Raw genomic sequence first — 19,986 nt, 5'->3', positions numbered from 1 at the left:
GGCGTAGCTGTAGATATGCAGTAAATCAGCCCACGGGAGTTTGCAGCTACCTGAATCACCAACAGTCCTGTGCTTTGCCATAGTCTCACCCACCGGTGTGGGACAAGTGCTGGCAGCTCCTGCTGCTCCGTGTGGTGCAGCCCTTCTCAGGTGAGGCTCCCTGTCATTGCTGTAGGATGTTCCTGCTGCACTGCCCGTTGCTGCTCCTGCTGCTGCCACTCAGCTCCATGACCCAGAAGTTGCCTACCAGAGATGAGGAACTCTTCCAAATGCAGATCCGGGACAAGGCTTTTTTCCATGATTCGTCGGTCATCCCAGATGGAGCTGAAATCAGCAGCTACCTCTTCCGAGACACTCCAAAAAGGTATTTCTGTCTGCTTCAAGTCAGGAGGTTGTGCTTTGAAGATACTGGCTGGTTTTTGCTGGGTGTTTTGAAATAGAAATTGGATCCCAACCAGAAAAATACAAATGCCAGTGTCCTGTCTGGTGAAGTGAGTAGCTATGCGAGTTTCCATCCCAATGTGGCCTCCCCAGCTGAGAGTCTGTCCAATTTATTTGATTTCTGGGATAAGCCCAGGGCTCCTACAGACCACAGAATTTCCCTGAAGCTGGGCCACTAACCATGTCTGGAGGCAAAGGGAGCAGGAAGGAAATTAAAACTACAGGCTTACCTCACCACACTTGTCTCTCTTCATTATTTCATATTATGCTTTAAAGAATCAACATAAGCTAGCTTGCTCTGAACTCCCCACTTCCCAGCCTAGGCCCTCTGAGTCAGAAAATACTGAGGTTAGATTGAGAAATAACCTGAGCCTCCAAAGAGTTCAGGGAAGACCAGCACTGCCACTTTCCTCCTCATGTCACACACCTCCTTCAGCCTCCATTGCCAAGAACCATTTTACAATAAGTGATGTGTAGTGCTTGGGGGATGTGGGAAGACATTTTAATGTGTATGTATCTTTATGTGCTTCTAGGGCCCTTCCCTGGACACAGCATAAAAGGTGTGCCCTGCTTTGAAAAGCGTATCCCTAAATTCCAGGAAGGATCCCGTTTCCCTCGTTTTTGCCTTTGTGACCATTTGTACAGCTTATAGTCAGTGACAGTTTTGGCAAGAAAAGTGTGAGCTCTGCACCACCACGTTAGTGGAGGGACTCCCCTCACCTCCCCAGCTCTCACCGACTGGCATTTCCATATTCCCTCTGCATGCCGTTGTCTGAAAGTAACACTTTTGTCTCTGTTGCCCCACCAAGACAAACCCTGATCGTGTCAAGTCAGTCCTAGCCAGTTGGCTGCCATCAGGATTCACTGACATATGGGTCTGTTTACCTTCCTCTAGGTATTTCTTTGTAGTCGAAGAGGACAACACTCCCTTGGCAGTGACAGTGACACCATGTGATGCCCCTCTGGAGTGGAAACTGAGTGTGCAAGAGCTCCCAGAGGAAACTAGTGGAGAAGGTTCAGGTAACAAACCATCAAATGACAACCGTTGTACCTCAGACATTTTCTTTCCTTCTGAATTTGAAGGCACTCAGAGCAACCTTGGTGAGATGCTGACTCTTGCAACAGGCCCATCTTTATGATGTCTTGCTGTTCAGATCTTCAGCCACAGTCCTGCTGTTGTGTGGGAAACTGTCGTCAGGTAGCAACATGACAACAGACTGTATTTTCCCAGAGTAACTTGGTTTCACAAGGGCTTTGTTGTGAGCTGTGTACACAGGCACTGGAGAGACAAGGCTGGCGTTGCAGCAGGGCTGAACCCATGCTTTGAGGGGACTTGCCTATAGGCTTCCAGAGCCTCTCATGCAAGTGTTAATATGCCACACACACCACACTGTATTGTATGCACATGTTTGCCCACCACTGTATTTAGGCCCAAAATTATAGTGTGACTCAGGCCCAAGTCCAGAAATTTGGGAGTCACTTCCCTCTGGGCAATGGAGTCAGTATCCCCTGGGGAAGTGTGTGGCACCTCCAAGTTAGGGGCACGAAGTACTCCAGTGGAAGGTCGTAGCTGCCATTCACTCCATTTATACTGTCTGGGTGCAATTTCTGTTGCATTTGGTTTTAACCTCAGTGCCCAACTAATTAACCTTTCTGATCGACAGAAATGTTGGTGACATCTCCCTCAGAAGACAATCCCACCTGCTTTCATCACATTGTCTTATTTTTTGTAGAAATATCTGCTAGAGTTTTATTTTCTCATATTGAAGATTATGTCTTCTGTGCTTCTAACCTAGGTGAACCAGAACCTCTTGAGCAACAGAAACAGCAGATCACTAATGAGGAAGGCACAGAGCTGTTCTCTTACAAAGGAAATGATGTTGAGTACTTTGTGTCCTCTAGTTCCCCATCTGGTTTGTACCAACTAGATCTACTGTCGACAGAGAAAGATACACATTTTAAAGTGTATGCAACCACTACACCAGAGTCAGACCAACCTTATCCTGAATTGCCTTATGATCCCAGGATCGACGTCACTTCTCTGGGACGCACAACAGTGACACTGGCATGGAAACCAAGTCCTACTGCCTCCTTACTGAAACAACCAATTCAGTATTGCATAGTCATCAATAAAGAACACAATTTCAAAAGCCTTTGTGCTGTTGAAGCCAAGCTCAGTTCTGATGATGCCTTCATGATGGCTCCAAAGCCAGGTCTGGATTTCAGTCCATTTGACTTTGCCCATTTTGGCTTTCCCTCAGACAACTCTGGCAAAGAGCATGGTTTCCTAAAGTCGTCAAAGTTTGGGCGCCAAACACCCTCAAAGCCAAGAGTCGACCTGCACAAAGTTTGCATTTGGAACAAGAGCATCTTCACAGTGTCAGACCTGAAGCCTGATACACAGTACTACTTTGACATGTTTGCAGTGAATACCAACACTAACATGAGCACCGCCTATGTTGGCACCTTTGCCAGAACAAAGGAGGAGGCTAAACAGAAAACAGTCGAACTGAAGGATGGCAAAGTTACAGATGTGTTCATCAAGAGGAAGGGAGCCAAATTTCTACGTTTTGCACCTGTTTCTTCTCACCAAAAAGTCACCTTCTCCATCCATTCATGCCTGGATGCCATTCAGATCCAAGTTAGAAGAGATGGAAAACTTCTCTTGTCTCAGAGTGTGGAGGGTGTGCGGCAGTTCCAGCTTCGGGGAAAAGCAAAAGCTAAATATCTCATTAGGCTGAAAGGAAGCAAAAAAGGTGCTTCTATGCTGAAGATCCTGGCTACAACCAGGCCTAACAAGCAGTCATTTCCTTCTCTCCCCGAAGACACACGAATCAAAGCCTTTGACAAACTCCGCACGTGTTCTTCAGTCACGGTGGCATGGCTGGGCACACAAGAGAGAAACAAATTCTGCATCTACAAAAGGGAAGTGGATGAAAATTACAGTGAAGAGCAGAAGAAAAGAGTACAGAACCAGTGCTTGGGTCCAGACACGAGGAAGAAATCCGAAAAGGTTCTCTGTAAATACTTCCACAGCCAGAACATCCAGAAAGCGGTGACCACAGAGACAATCAGAGGCCTGCAGCCTGGCAAGTCTTACCTGCTGGATGTTTATGTGATAGGGCATGGTGGGCACTCTGTGAAATACCAGAGCAAATTAGTGAAAACGAGGAAGTTCTGCTAGTGCCCCTGTACATAGAAACATATGGAACTCCACTCTGAACATTATCCTGCTTCCAAGTATACAGATTGACTACTTGCACAGCTGAGAAGTTGTGACCTGTATTTGTACTGTGTAGAAAAGATATCAGCTTGTATATTTATGTTTACATAAGTAATTGTTGGAGGAACTGAGGCTGGTGCTCTCTGGTAGCATCTGGCAGTGGTATTCTCATGTGTTCGGTGACCCACAAGTGATGCTCAGTAGATGTCCAAGGTAGCAGGAAACCTCAAAGGAACTGGCACTCCTTTGCTTCCGTATTGCATGAACTGCTTCTAAATTATTTTATACTTAAAAGGCTGAGATGCATCATTCATCCACCTTGCTACTCACACATCAAACTCACAGACATACACCCTTTCTCTCAGTGTAGATGGTAGGGTTTCTGTAAATTATTTTATAGAGTCTTGTTTTAAATGTTTATGTTTCTATGATTGTAAACTATTAAAATCTCTCCCCAGTAATATACAGATCTAAACTAAGTATTAACAGGGCTGCACATGGAGCAGCTTCATTGCTAATGTAAATTCTTACCTAGCTGATTTTCATGTTTAAATACTGTATGTATTTCATGTACAGAGTTGCCATAACGTTATATTCCTGTACATAAAATTAAAAATATTAGCTTATATATTGTTTCTGTTTTCTTGATGTTCTAAGGGGGCAAACAGACTTGGGCACAGCAGAAGCATGGTGAAACTTGAACTGAATTCAGATAGGACATCGCTCTTTTTTCTTGTTCTTCCTGTTTTTGGGCAAGGTGACTGAAGTCCAGTAGACTTACTGATGTTACCGAGTCAGTTCAAATCTGCAAGGGAGCACAGGACATTGAAGAGGACTATTTGTTGCACACTCTAGGTCTGCAGTGACACAGGCACTGGAGGAGCAGGACAGCACAGAGACGCATTCCTTGTCCAGGGTGAGAATGGATCCTCTTTTGTCATGGCTGTGAGTGCTGCCTGCGCTTCGCAAGGAGCTGCTGGTCTGAGTTACAGAGACTATACAGTTCAAATAAATAACACACCAGAGAATCAGTTGTTATTTTTGTTAGATTATCATTGAAAACATTTGTTTTCTGGATGCTGCTGGGTTTGACCACAGTAATAATAAGCTGAGGAGATCAGTTTTTTCCATTGACAAGAATGGTAATGCTAAGACAAAACCATGCTCTTTTGTTTCAATTGCAGTTGTTTCCATTGTGTAGACTTCTTTAAAATACTAAATGTCTGGATCTCATATTGTCTAAATTTGCTTATTTGTTTTTCCACATGTCACCTTCATTGACTCAAAAACTTGTTTAGAGCTGCTTAATGGAAAACACACTTTTTGGAAGCAACTAGGCCAGCCTCATTTCAAGCAGCCAAGAGCAGGATACGTTGCTGCTGCAGCCCAAATATTATAGTACGGGTCGCAGACTCAGGACAGGTAACAGAGACATTTCTTCTTGGTCTCATTGTATGTATCAGTCTGCAGTACTCAGGCAGCCCATGTCAGAGATTATTCAAAACCAGTTTCTGTCTCTTCTTTAGGTGTCACTCCACAAAACATCTCATGGCTGAGACTTTGGCACTTAGTCCCCTTGGGGCTGTGAAGATGAGGGAAAGAGAGCAAAATCCACATAAAGGCCAAAAGCAGATTCCTCTTAGGATGCTGACAGGGGAGACAAGAACTCCCTCATCCCTGTAGAGGTGAGCTCCAGTTTTCCTCTGCCCCGCATAGCTGCACTCTTCAGGTTGTCCTTTCTGCTGCCTCCAGAGCATTTCAGTTTGCAGACTGGTGGGAGCAGCAGCAGGGTTTTGTGGTTGTGCAAGCTCCTACACTGTTCATGTGCTGTTTGCTGTGACAATTCTCCCAGGAAGATGAAGGATGATCAGGAGATGTGTAATTATATAATGAACCTAATAAGTGAAATTTACTTCTCCAGAGATGCCCCCTCTCCTCACTTGAAAACATGTCCTTGATTTCTTAAAGCAGGTGGCTTCATTAACATATGCCTGCTAAGTGACCATGCCAGGGCACAAATGAGCAACAGAAGACTGCAGTTGGGAATCCCTCAAGAATGGGCCTATGGTACCAGTGTTAGATTACCAGATGCGAGGCAGATGCTTTCCTTGTGTTCCTCAGTCCAAAAAGTTGCTGAATTGCAGAATCAGTGAATCCTTCAGTTTAAGGCAACACTAGGATTTTTTAGGCATTTCTCTGTTTACTGCTGCCATTTTTATAGGGAATGGTACCCCTTCTGTTGTTTACTTGAAAACATGTTTCATAACTGTATTTGTTTCCAGCTGTATTTGTTTCCTTTAGCCAGCTCACTTGGCTTTTCTGTTTGCTAATTGCTTGTGTTTGCTGTATGTCACAAAATGAAACAAATCCCCAAGATGCATGCCTCTTCTATTTCTGAATACTATATTTTCTAAGAAAAATGCCACAATATTTGTTTTTATTCCCACTGGAATTCTTTTCCCTAACAACAAGCTCTGTTCTTCTGCATGAAACTGAGACCGTGTTAGTATCGCATCTACTAATCTTCCTGGTCTTATTCAGGTCTTAATGCAGTCAAGTAGACCTGAGAGAGGCAGTTCTGAATGTGAAAGATGGAGTAAAAATAAAGACTCCAGACTTTACACAGTGCAAATGTCATCCCTTAAGTGAGAGATGACTGAAGTGGGTGTTAAATAGGTATCATCTACTGAGGAAGTCCTGATTGGGTGTTTGTGAAGCACAAAGTCCAAAGTATGGAATCACAGCGTGCATGGGTGACTGAAGAGCTTTACTTTTGCCCTATCACTGCCAGTCAGCCTGGCTGTGAATGCAGTTCAGAATACACATGCCTTCATCCTCTGGTTTACCTCATTACCAATTTACAGCTTTCAGTCTACAGAGAAATAGATCTACAGACTCACTTCACATGGACCACTAACCACAGTAACCTTGAATTGATGCCTTACATTGGGTCTGACTTAGTCACAACTCTGGATCCTGTTATGACACTGGATTAATATCTGTATCCCTAGTTTCACATCAAAACTTACGTGAAAAAAAACTTTAATACTTGGCATAAAGAGTCAAAATGTGCTGGTTTATCAAATACACATACAAATACATATCACATACAAGAGGTTGTTAAGCACAAGGCTGGAGAGATAACTAAAGTAGATGCATAAGCTTGAAAATAGAAGGTTAAATGGAGTTCAGCATTTATACTGATGGCATGTGTCCCTTTGGGAAGAAAATGCCATGCTGGACTGTGCAGTTGAGGAACGTGCAGGGATATAGGGAAGCAGGATACCACCACCCTCCCTCACTTAAGGCATATCTACTGCAGGACTGGGTAGCAGAGAAGAGATTTTTGTTGTTGTTTGTCTTTAAATGAATAAAGAGTCATTGAGCCACTGCATACCACAGCAAAATAATCTTCAACACCTTCATCAATCAAGGTGGAGCTTATCTAATTTTACTGGTTTACTTACTGACAAATCTGACAGCAGCCCTACAATCTAAGCTTCAAAGAGCCCAAAGGACAGAATGGTCCCTGAGTTACAGAACACGAGATTATGATGGCAGCGAAACTGCAGAACAAGTCCATCAGTTGTACACAGACAGGCAACTTACTTTCAAGAATCCCACTTGTAACAATGAAGTATGGGTCTCAGTGCCATCTGTCTTTGAGTTGTGAGTAGCAGTTTTGAGAGTTAACATACCAGGGAGAAAAAAAATCCTTATTTGGAACAGTAAAACCTTAGCACTTCTGGCAAAAAAAACTGCAGTAGTTGTAATGGCTCAAATGTCTTTGAATATTTAGCTTTGAAGTTATCATGCTTGAACATTCTGTTAGATGGGTTATGAAAACACTTGTTATCTAATTCAGTACATAAACAGTGATAGGCAGCTGTGTACCAGGAACCTTGCACTCTTCTCTCACTCTGCTTAGAAACCTATTCATAAATCTTTGCAATAGCAGTCCTCTAGTTTTGTGGCAATACACCTTTAGCCTGACTGACCCACATGGAGGCTGTCCCAGACCCGCACAGCACAGACAGTAATTTCAGTTCTCAGTACATCTATTAATTACATTACAGAATCATACAATCAACCAGGTTGGAAGAGACCTCCAAGATCATCCAGTCCAACCTAGCACCCAGCCCTATCCAGTCAGCTAGACCATGGCACCAAGTGCCTCATCCACTCTTTTCTTGAACACCTCCAGGGACGGTGCCTCCACCACCTCCCTGGGCAGCCCATTCCAATGCCAATCACTCTCTGTGAAGAGCTTCCTTCTAACATCCAGCTTATCCTGACAGAATTTGAAACTGTGTCCCCTTGTTCTGTTGCCTCAGAGAGGAAACCAACCCCCACCTGGCTACAGCCTCCCTTCAGGTAGTTGTAAACAGCAATGAGGTCACCTCTGAGCCTTCTCTTCTCCAGGCTAAACAATGCCAGCTCCCTCAGCCTCTCCTCATAGACCTTGTGTGCCAGGCCTCTCACCAGCTACGTCGCCCTTCTCTGGACATCTGTGTTATTTAGAAGTAAAGACACATTTCATTAAAGCATATAATTTACACTTGCTTTGTACTGAGTAGAAAACATAGACTGAAAGCTGATAGACACTATGAAAATCTTTCACAATAGGTTAAAGACCAACAGTCATCAAATGTTACTTGTATACTAAGCAAGCTGTTGGTCTTTGACAGAGGCTTAGGACTAGTCAGCATTCACCTCTCCCCGCCCCATCTGTCTCAGTTAGAGAAGTCAGATTTTCCATTTTCTACAAGTGGTACTCATTTTTATCTTGTCTTGTAAAAAATATACTGCTGCTAACAAAACCAGCAACAAACCTTTTGCTCTGCAGTGCAGTGCTTAGTTCAAATGCCAACTGTCTTGCAGTTCTGCTAATCTGGCCACTGAGCCTTCTCAGTTTTTAAGGTCACTTTCAATGAGCGCTTCAGGTCAAAGTGTTAATCCAGGGAGACTTTTTAATGTCTCAAATAAAAGAATTCAGACCTTCATTATTGGCATGAATGCATATTCTGTCTTTTCACTTGCTCAGGAACATAATTCATGTTTGCAAAGTGTGGCATCTCCTCACAGGGCTTTTGTATGCTTCAAAAGCACAAGCAGGTATCCCAAAGAAGTCAAACAAACTCACGCTTGGCATAATGAATTAAACTAGCAAATGAAGAAACTGCTGGAAGGGGTTACTTTGCTGAATGCACTGCAGACTGTCTTTTGAGGACTATTCTCAAAGCATTCTGGCTACTTCCCCTGGTTTGTGTATCAATAAATAGCTACCCGGTACAATTAATGTCAGTTATGTCCTTGTCTTGTAACTGATGCTCTGTGTCCATCCACATGGGGACCTGCCATGGCTGGAAGACAGCACAGAGGTAAGGGTCTCCCTAAGCAGATCTCATTGCAAGATTTGAGCTTTAAACTATGAGGCTCTCTAGAGAGTACAAGGATGGTGTGAATTGACAGTATTTGACAAATAATGTGCATGGATGAATTTAAATTGTTTCTTTGGCCAAAAATGTATTTGACAACTTGGAAAAGGGAGGCTGTTTGGCTTCTTTTTCCATGAATAATAATCTATATTCTTCTTAACCATAAACTAATTGCTTACAGTGAAATAAAGTGGACAACTTAACTGTATGTTTCCACTCTGCTTCCCCTTCTACATTTTCACTGTGCAAGCATTACTGCAGGTCCAAGCTAAAATGAACAGATAAAGACTTGGCATGTGCAACGAAAATATTTGATAAGACTCTGGATGCCAAAGTATACAGAAGTCCTTTCCCTAGTGTGGGAAGCTAGGAAGGAGCAGTGTACTGCAGGATTAATGTTTTTTTTCATGTCCTCTTCCATTTCATAATGTTTGCTATTACTTAAAAGGTCTCCTGGCATTCTAGTGATGTTAGGAGCCTAGAGGAACATAAATGTTTTTTGTTTTTTTCTTCCTATTATACATTTCAGTTATTTTTGCTGGTGGATTTCACTCAAACACATCTGCTTAGAAGGTGCAGCAGAAAAAGATGCATGGTTTTGCCAAATAAACTCGGAGCACTTTGACTTCCTCTTCTGACAGGAAAGTAACAATGATGGTGTTAAAAAAACATGTGGCTATGGCATATCAGCAAAGTGTCCTGGAGTCCGGTATACCCCAAAATTCCTCTCCCTCTGTGGTTTCCCTGTTTCCCCCTCCCTGCCCTGCAGGCATGAAGCAGGGGAGCAAAGGGCCCTTCCTGCACCAGGGGTGCCCGTGCAGTGCCCGCGCTGGAATCGGGCTGGGGTTGGCTGTGGTCTTCGTGCCTAGGGAGTGGTAACTCTGCTCTTTGTCTAGGAAGGGTATAAATATTGGGGTGCTTCCCACCTTGGGGTTCCCATCTGAGAGTTCTCCCCCGCCTGGATAGTTCCTGCAGAGAATCCCCTGGCGCTGCGAAGGACAAGCTCCTGAGGGACCAGACCGTCTCTGCTTTAGACCTCTGCCCACCGTAAGCGCCCTTTGTGCAAGCCTGATAGACCTAACGAGCCTCAGCTGTCTTTTGAAAGAGAGAGAGCTGACAAGCGTCTGGGCAGCCCTTTCAGCCAGCCTGGCTCACCTGTGAGTAAACTTTCTGCTCAGCCTGATGAATAGTGGGGGAAAGCTGCGTTTATAGCTTGGCCTTTTCCAACTCCTGACTTCTAAAATAGTCAAATTTGCTGTCTACCACTACCCGAAGGGAGGCTGTAGCCAGGTGGGGGGTGGCCTCTTCTCCCAGGCAACCACCAATGGAACAAGGGGACACAGTCTCAAGTTGTGCCAGGGGAGGTATAGGCTGGATATTAGGAGGAAGTTGTTGCCAGAGAGAGTGATTGGCATTGGAATGGGCTGCCCAGGGAGGTGGTGGAGTCACCATCCCTGGAGGTGTTCCAGAAAAGCCTGGCTGAGGCACTTAGTGCCATGGTCTAGATGACTGGCTAGGGCTGGGTGCTAGGTTGGACTGGATGATCTTGGAGGTCTCTTCCAACCTGGTTGATTCTGTGATTCTATCTATGGTGTCCTTGTAAGATCTTCTCAAACTGAGTCTGCTAATTAAACTAAATTAATTTCTGTGTATAGTTCTGGGGGCAGGGTTTCCAGGAAAATAAAATAATTCTATTTTATATATATTCCTGACTTGGCCACATTAATTCCCTGCCTCCACAACACAAAGTCACCTACTGAAGCCATAGAAACTTGAGGAAAGCCTTGTAAAACCTTTTTTTCCTGCAGGTCTTCCTTCCTACATAGACTTTATGGTACAAAATAAACCCACACCAATGAAGACAGCTTTTCCTATCTGCTTTCCCCTCACTTTCACTGCTCTGAGCCACTACACAAAGTGCAAGCCAGTTCCATAGGGAGATGTCTGCCTGCTCTGTAGAGTGTATGGCTGCTCCTCAGCCCAGCAAAGCCAGGGAGGATGCAGCTGGGCTTCATTACCAGCCCCACTACTGGGGCCAAGTGACCCTACTTCCTTTAATGAGCCTTTAAACGTGAACTATAAAAGATGCCTTCGAAGAGGAAAAGATAAGTTGGTGGTTAGAGATAGGTGAGTCTGTCTTTGCTCTTCTAGTTTTAAGGAGAATTTTCAGATCTGTAGGCCTTCTGCTTTTTTGCTCTGCCAGAGAGACTTTTTCTTGTTGTGATACTAGAACTTGAGCCAGTTGTTTATGAGTGATTTGTAAATCTGGCCCTGTTAAAGAAAATATTTTCTTCTTCCCTCCCTCTGAAAAGTGCATCTATGTTGTGCTTGCATAGGTCTTCTGAGACAGCTAACTTCATGCGTAAGAGATTTAATAGAAACTATGATGTCTTCTTTAACAAACAAAAGAAGTCTTTGCTCTCTGAGTAAAAAGTACTTCATATCACAAACGTGTGTTGACAATATAGTGGCAAAGCTGTTAAAAGCTGATACAGAGGAAATAATTAATTTCTGGATTTGGGGGATATTAATGCAGTATTGATACACATGCTGAGTCTCATTACCTGTTTTGCCCACCCCTGCCATGCCTGCTGTTTTAATGCTGGGTTCAGCTGTTCAGCTGGTAGTTCAGACTTTTTCATGTGGCAGTAATGGTAATACTGGGGCTTCTATTGTGAGATAGCACAACCTGCTCTCACAAGCCACTCTCTCCCCCCACAGATGGGAGAGAAAGGGACACAAAAAAAGCTTCTGAGTTGAGATAAAGAGTTTTACTGGAGATGATCCAGTGCACAACTACCTTAGCCTATGTGCAGCAGAAGACAGCGATAGAATGGTTCCCCTTACCCAGTGCAAGAGACCAACACCCCAAACCAAGAAACTGGAAGCAGCAATTGGAATAGGAATCCTCTCATGTAGCAATCTGAACTTCAAGCCCCATGATACTTTGCTCCAGCCAGCACTTGCATTTCGAAGCTGGCATGATGGCATCATGGTGTTGAATATCATCAGCAGATTCAACTCAACCCATTATGAGTGCTTAAAGGCACAGATATTCAGAGGCTTGATTTGATTAGGAAGTAAATGTATCTATATGATCTGTGTAGAGGTATTTGTATTGCTTGGCTCTTTAATTACAACACCAGCTGTGTACTTAGTGCTTGAAATAAGATACAGAAATGTTAGGTACATTTTCTCCAGGGTATAAAAATTGCCTTAGTGTTTGCTGTATCTGACAGGATTTCTGGGAAACAATCTCTTGCTCTGGACAGCTGAATTGAAATCTTCAGCCTTTTGGAGTCAATGGATTGCTTTCTTTACTACATCAGTCTTGTACTTATGTGACTGGTTTCAGTGTGGGCAATCTAAAAATGCCTCCTCCTAGATTCAGCAGATGCTAATTCAGTTTCCCACTACAGCAAGTCACATTTGGTATGTGTGCACCATCTTCATACAAGGCTATTCCAGAAGGTGTGACTTCTCATCAAACATACTCCTAATAATTCTGGTGACAGTGGGGTCCAGCCATCACTGAACATTTTGGAACCCCCCACTTAGATACTCTGGATGCCAAGTAAGCAATAGCAGATACAGAATTTGATAAAGAGGTTACATGCTATTTGTGTCATGTTGCAAGCGAAACCTCTGCTGTTAGTAATAGGTAGTATAACACCTGCTAGAAGTAAGCAGCTGTGTGCTTAGTTTTTTCACTTTATCAAGAGAAATGTGTGTTTGTAGCCACAGGCAATTGAACTAACTGTAAATTTCTGCTCCAATAGCTTGGCTTAAATAAAGGTTGACAGGATTATTGACTACTAATCTTATAATACATACCTTCCTAAAGGACCTGAATTCTCATTTTAATGGTGTCAACATTTTTTTTGTTCAAGTCTAGCAAGCCTGGTAGTGAGGGGTCTGACTGACCATGTGAAACCTGGTTGTAAGTTTTAAGTAGGACTGTTTCTGCATTACTCACAAGTGGGAAACTGTTTCAGCTTGCTTTGCTTCTGGGAGGAGAGGTAAGAAATTATCCTGCTTATGCCTAAAGTATGGGGGGAAGAAGATCAGAATCTGGATTCTGTCTGGTGCTCAGTGGTTTAACTTAAATTCTGTCTTATGCTCATTTTGTTACCTGTGCTGTTCCACACCTAGGTTTGCACACTATTTCAGGTGAAACAGAGGGATATAGAATAAACCCTGAGATTTAAAGGGTTTGTAAAGTAAAACATTTTAAACTTCTTTCCCCCTCCAGTGTCTTTAAGCGCTAATGTTTACAGCACATTCTTTACTACTTTCTCCACTACTCTGCCTTTTCAAGCTGCTGTTTCACAAATGTTGCATTTTCTTGTTGAGCTGCAGCAGCTGTTTCAGGCTGTGTAATTTAAACCTATACCTGGAGGAGAAGCTGGGCTTTTCACATCATTTATCTATTAAGTCTTTTTCCCCAGGAGCTCTGTGTGATTGAGGAGAGACTTTCATTTGTTGTCTTCAGGTACTCTAGATATTTTAGAGTATCTTTAAAGAGTTTCAGTGAATCTCTGAAAGGCTAGGATAGCAACTGATACCATTCAGAGATGGTTTAGTCTTCTAAATAAGTGTCTAGACTGCTTTATAAACTTCTGGTATTAATCCTGTCAGAGATGCAAGTTCTTACTTCATCTGTTCAGTGGTTCCAAAGCATGCATTGGAAGAATGCTTTTATCACTTCTCTGAAGTCCACATAACTGATTATAATAATCATAATCCTCAGCTTGCCTGGGCAACCACTGCTGATATCAGGGTGTGTGGGACATGCTATTTTTTTCTCCTTAAATAAAAAGAGAAATTCTTATAAATGCAAGTTTAGCATTCAAAAAACCTACCAGTGTCATCAGGTCACTTAGTTACTACTTTCCAGCATAACTTTCTTTTTTGACTTTAGGCTTGACAAAAAAGGGACTTCTCTATCTCAAAGGCATGAGTGAATCATGAATTTATAGGAGGCATTCTGATCCTGCAGCCATTGTGTATTTTGGAAAGTCCACTGTTTTACAGTTTGATTTCTTCCTGCTGAAAAGTCTAGAGTTGAAGTACTTTTTGATGAACTGCTAGATAAATGTTTATCATTCACTTTAAGAAGATATCTTCTCTGAAAACTTTCCTCACTGATCCTACCTACTGTGAGGAAAACTGAAGAACAACAGGTGGAACTGTTATTTCTTGAATGCTTACTGTTTATAGACACAAAATAGTAACATCCTTAACAGACATACATCTCAAAGCCAGATAACTTATCATGGAGGGACTGTGTTGGTGGGAGGTGTTTCCTTTCAGGCAGTTAAGCATAGTTCTTAATTTGCTTCTTGGTGGAATCAGGACTTGCTCATCCTCATGATTCTATGACCCTCTGTGTTCTGAGGAATTAATTCATCCTTTGAGGATATGAAGATGAAGACCCTGCTGGGCGTAGGCAGAGCTTGCACATAGGCTGTGGGCACTTCTGGTATTTGTCCTCCCACACAACCATACATGTGCCAGCTGCAGTCTGGCCCCATTACTATTCCTGTGGTGTTTATTCTCCTTAATATCCCACCACACAGCTAGGGAGTTGAATGTGAAATAAACACAAGTGCATTTACTCCATGTTGTTTTGCACAGAGTTAAAATTACAGGATGGAGACAACTCTCTCCCTTCACTGGCCGATAACAGTGTCAGTAACAAGGCATTGTTCCTCCTCTTGGTTTTTGTTTTCTCAGGTACTGTCTATTTATAGCCTTTCTTTCCTAGACCAAAATTTGTTACTGGTTTTGTTTGACAGGTCTAAAATCAGTGGGCAGGTACACTAAGCTAATGCATATATTGTGCTGTTCTCTATAACTGGTCTGTCTTGAGAGCAGGAGCAGCTTCAGGCTGGCTGCAGATGTTCACCGGATGGACAGTCGCTCATGAGTGATTCCATTATGCTTCCTCAGATCCCTTTTTGAGTCATGTTGGGCAACTGCTCCTAACCTCTAATGAGTTCCTTGTGCTCTCTCACCCTCTCTGTTCAAACCGTGCAGCTGGCTGCTGGGGAGGACAACACAGTGACAATGGCCGGTGCAACAGAGTTTGCAGGCAGATGATGCGTGACAGTGTATAGACAATACAGTGGTGCTGTTTCCTCTGTAACTGGGGACTGCTGCATACTGGGTAACTTGTCTCATGCCCCCTCCATACTGGCTGAGGCAGACCTAAAGGACACAAAGGCAGTGCCTGCTGATCTGGTTTGGATAGTAAGTTAAAACGAGTTACAACTGTTTCTGGACCCCATTCAGTTGTAGGTTCCCTGTTGCTATTGACAAAGCCCCTTTTCTCATGGTGTTCTGGAGATGTCTGATCACTTTCCTTTGGCCTTGCTCAAGTGGCATTACAGCTGATTGTACAATAACTCAGTCTAGCATTCATAGCATGCTTTGCAGGAGGCTCTGCCCCGTGGTTTTGCTCTGCAGCCTCTAGTTCAGATGTAGCATGGGAGATGTGGAGACAGACTGGAAAGTTATGAAAGCTTTTTTACCCCTTGCCGACTTTGTGTCCAAGTCTGCTTCTGAGGTCATTGTTTACTGAGCTCATGTGTCTTTCTATGTAGCTTGTGATTCTGTCATTCACTTATCTTTCTCCAAGAGGTATGGCTTGCCAAAGCCATTACTTAGATTCTGCACATAGCAGTTAAGTATTTGTTACCAAAATACCTCTGTCATTAACATAAATAAAATTTTGGACTGGAGCTCTGAGGTAGGTCTGTCCAGACCTCTTCCCTCAAAGAGCTTATAAGCTCCAACCCCAGGTTTTCTTTCAAAAAAGCCTACATCAGACAAACCTCTTACAGCAGAGATGAGATAAAACAGACTAGACATGGGAAGGGTTTATAAACAAATCTCCTGCTGCTCACTTTGTCCTTGCTTCCAGTCTTGGTTTCAGTCAGCTCTGTGGCTTTTGGGTTGAAGCAGACTCTTAAGTTCACTCTGGTCCATAGCAAGTATTTTTCCATTGTCACTGGGGCATGTTTCTAGTTCCTCCTGCTGCTCTTGGCTATCCTCTGAGCCTGAATTGCATGATTATAACTCCTTGCTGTTTGCTTTCCCCCTCTTTAAGTATACCCAGTAGTTCTCAATTGAAGATACTGCATCCTTCCCCTGGCAGAGGGGCCCTTTTGGCTCTGCCACTCTCTTTAGAGGATGATAATATACCAAAGCGAAACAAATAAATTAGATACTGTCTCTCCTGAACTCTAACAGAGACATTTTTGTGTGTGTGGGGAAAGGTATTTTGTGATAAATGTGAAATGTACAATATGAACGCTTAGCTCCTGTTAACTCATATATTGATGCTTTCTGTCTGCTGTTTCAAAGCTGTTTATGTGCTGCTTTGTGTGATTTTTCTAATATTCTTTGCCATCTTGAAACAGGCAAGCAGGTTGTCATGAGTTCTCTCATATAATGGAGAAAGTGTGCAGTTATCCACGCCTCCAGTTTGTGCAAAGGTTAACTGGGAGATCTCTTTGATTGCCCTGCACTGCAACTGGAATTTGTGCCTTCAAGACCTTCATTGCTGATGTTTTTTGTTTTGTTTTCACTGTCAAGTCTGCTTATTTCTGCGAGTTCAGCAGATGAAGAGTGGAGGTTCAGTATTTGGTGTGTTTTCTGCATAGGATGAATAACTGCTCACATTTGGTACAGCTGTAGTAGACATCTTGTGTAGAATGCAAGTGTAGGTGTCTGCTCAGTGTACCAGACTAGGATGAAAGGTCTGATGAAGGCTTCCTAAGAAGTACAGCAAGTCTTCATCTGCTAAAGCTTCACAGCCTCCCATACTACACTGCACAATTAATAGGGCTGCTTTCATCCTGCTCCAGTCTAAAACTCCCTAATGAGTTTCAGAGAAGCTGTTATGGCAGAAACATACCCATCTGTAAGCTAACCACTGGTGCAATGAAAAGTTGTTCAAATCTATTGCGTCTAACCAGTTCCATGACTACTAGAGGAGCAGCAAGATACTTCACAATAGGATGACAAACAAGGATATTGGGGAGGGGGGAGGAACATACATGAAAGGAACAATCAGACAACAATAACAAGAATAGGGGCACATTTTCATTAACTGAAAACATCTTAAAGAATGACCTTTCTGGTAAACCATAGAACTAGCAAACATGCAGCCTTTTTAAAAACTCTTTCATACTGGAGCTTTGCACACATACCCCCTGGAAGCTTAACTCAGTCCAAATGTCTGTCCCTTGGACAAGACTTTTGGGTATAAGCTCTTTGACTGAATGGACAAGTGGAAGCTTGCAGGTTACTCAAACCTGCAGGGAATCCATGTTCCCACCCATCTTTCCAATGAATGTGATTTTTTTTTTCTCATTGGGTGTATTCTTTATCCTTGTTATTGTTTTCACAGAAGGGAAGTGATGGGAAGAAGGGATGAACAAAACTGCTACTAAATGATCTGTCATAAGAAGGAATGCTTGGAGTCTGATAAAAATGACTTTGGATATATTCCAAGTCAGCTCTAGATCCTACTGATAACAGGCTGCTGTGGCACTCCTCAAAGTCATACTGCATTTGGAATAGATAAATGTTTTGATTTATATGATGATGGACTTTTTGATTGCTTTGTGCAGTTGGTAAACTAAATGGAAGTAATACAGAGTCAAGAACTATTGCACAAATGATAAAATTCAGCAACTCCAAATAGAAAAGATGATGCATGGGTTTTTTTCCCTACAAAACATGAGAAGGGAAATGAAGACTCTATTTCTTTTCTTTGTTGGGGGGTCTGTGTGTATAGAGGGGTGCCTGTGACTACGTAAGGAGCAGGTTGGGTGAATTAGGAAGTTCAGATTAGACATGCAGGACAGTAGTAACAGCTGCACACTGAGCACTCTGCTTCCACTGTACTTCCTTCTCTCCCACTTCTCTTTGAGGGTCCCTTCATGTTACAAGAATAATCTCGCTGAGGCAAACCCATGTTATTTTTGTTGTGTACGTGTTAACAGGACAACAAAGCACGTTCAGCATGCAGGTTTGCTACAGCTGTGCTGTACAAGAAGGGCAAACTGTGGCTGCTTCTTGAGTGCAGACATGGCTTCATTCAGCCTTTCTGTGATAAATTATTGTAGTTTGGGCACACTTTCATACAGTTTCAGAAAGGGCACGTTAATGTCTTGTACCTCTTGAAAGACACGCTCTGAAACGAGATGCAGCTGCATTGTGTTTGCAGTCCATTCCCTGGCTGCTTTATGAGAAGAGATGACTAACTCATTTACAGCAATACTGAGCAGTAATAACTTGAAATTTATGGGGCACCCAGCATCTAGATGCCTTAGGGTGCCTGAAGGGCTGTAACTTACAACATAACTTTAAAAAAGCAGTGCGATCCAACACAATAGAACCGATGGAGAAAAAGAAACCCTATTGTGTGATAAATAGAACAGCATCCCACAAACAATATCAAACCCAAACTCTCTGCAGCCTGACCCAGAGGGGTGCTATTGTTTTCCCTGAAATGTCAGAGGACTACACACTTGAGCTAAGGGAAAGCATTTATATAGGCAGGCTTTGCACATGGGAAAGCAGAACCAGCTACAGCTCCAAATCTGTAGGTACCAAGCAGTAGGAATTGTTGGTCTTGTTCACCAAGGATAAATATTTCAGAAAGGAAGCAACATAGTGGCAGACATCATTCAGACGTCTTTCTATACCTATTACTTTTCTTTAAGAAGCATATTTTTCAAAGTACATTTATCCTCTTGGTTATCATCAGATTCATCTGCACATTACATGCACACATTTTCCCATTGTTCCCTTTTCTCTACAGATTTCAGATAGCTACAGAACTCCTTGCTGACTTTAATGTGCTCTCAGAATCAACTTCTGCCCCAAACTGTGGCTTTTTAGAAGGTTGGTACACTACAGACTTGAAAATAAGACTGCTACAGTTAAATAAATGATCCTGCTAAATATTGTGAAATACTCTCTTGTGTAACTTTTCTTTCTAATAACAATAGGAGTACTATGTTTGTAGTTTTCTTATTTGGTATTGTATCCATGGGATAGGGGAGTGGAATTAAGCAGTCTCTAGAGTCTGGCATACAATCTCCATAGAAAGGACATTTCACAATCTTGTATCTACTTCATGGCACCCAGTTAAATAATGTTAACAGGAAACAGAGTGCTCCAAGAAGTGCAGTAGCCAGGAACTTTCATGTTATGGCTTCAGGAACTGTTTCTATTTGTCTAATGGACAGTGAAATTTTAGATAGTTGCAATTAAAAAACAAGTGTTATTTATGAAGATTAATAGAGGGCACAACTTAATTTTGCAGTGGAATTTATTCAGTGGGTGGTTGTAAATCAGAACAATGGTTATTGAAATCAGTTTTTAGAATGTTATGACATGACTTTTTTTAACATCATCAATGGAGTTTCGTTTTTTTAACATGAGTCTTCTCTATGTATTTCAAGTTCTGCAAAACTCTAGGTTATATTGCTGGCTGTGCATACCAAAAGGTAACTTGCAGGTCTGTTTTTCACTCATCCTACACTTTCAGCCGACTGCATTTTGAACTCTGAGTGGTCAGGACAGAGCTGCTGACTACCCATGGTGTCAGGCCAACTATAATGAGGATTGGACTTTGCAGATGGAACCATTCAACAGAAAAGCCATTTTCAAATATTTATCCTGCGTGGCTTAATGGAACCAGAATTCCTCACAAATGTTGGTGGTTTGTTTCTTTTGGTTGGTTTGTTGTGTGGGTTTTTTTCAGGCTCCATTTGTTCTAAACAAATGCACATGGTACCCTTGATCATGCAGGTCTTAAACCTTCATCAACTCGTGACCATGGGTGTTGGTAGAGCTGGCTCTGCA

At 42.6% G+C, this 19,986-nt stretch overlaps 1 protein-coding gene and 1 long non-coding RNA gene across 4 annotated transcripts in view; both read left to right on the top strand.

Moving 5' to 3' along the window:
• Positions 1–4,292, top strand: part of NDNF (neuron derived neurotrophic factor) — a 29,067-nt gene extending 24,775 nt beyond the window's left edge. For all 3 annotated transcript variants that reach the window (XM_064149903.1, XM_064149905.1, XM_064149902.1), the window contains 3 exons: positions 176–364; positions 1,337–1,461; positions 2,238–4,292. In XM_064149903.1, coding sequence (XP_064005973.1) covers positions 177–364; positions 1,337–1,461; positions 2,238–3,625 — 1,701 coding nt within the window. In that variant the 5' untranslated portion in view covers position 176 and the 3' untranslated portion in view covers positions 3,626–4,292. The remainder of the gene's footprint in view (positions 1–175; positions 365–1,336; positions 1,462–2,237) is intronic.
• A 7,626-nt stretch (positions 4,293–11,918) lies between these two features.
• Positions 11,919–19,618, top strand: LOC135178988 (uncharacterized). The gene is made up of 3 exons (XR_010303817.1): positions 11,919–13,121; positions 18,938–19,020; positions 19,584–19,618. It is a non-coding gene; the product is annotated as an uncharacterized LOC135178988 (long non-coding RNA).
• Positions 19,619–19,986: the final 368 nt, after the last annotated feature.

This window comes from Pogoniulus pusillus, chromosome 10 (assembly GCF_015220805.1).
Source record: "Pogoniulus pusillus isolate bPogPus1 chromosome 10, bPogPus1.pri, whole genome shotgun sequence".
NCBI classification, from domain to species: Eukaryota; Metazoa; Chordata; class Aves; order Piciformes; family Lybiidae; genus Pogoniulus; species Pogoniulus pusillus.
Note: the sequence above shows the minus strand (reverse complement) of the source record. Positions and strands in the feature narration are given on the sequence as shown.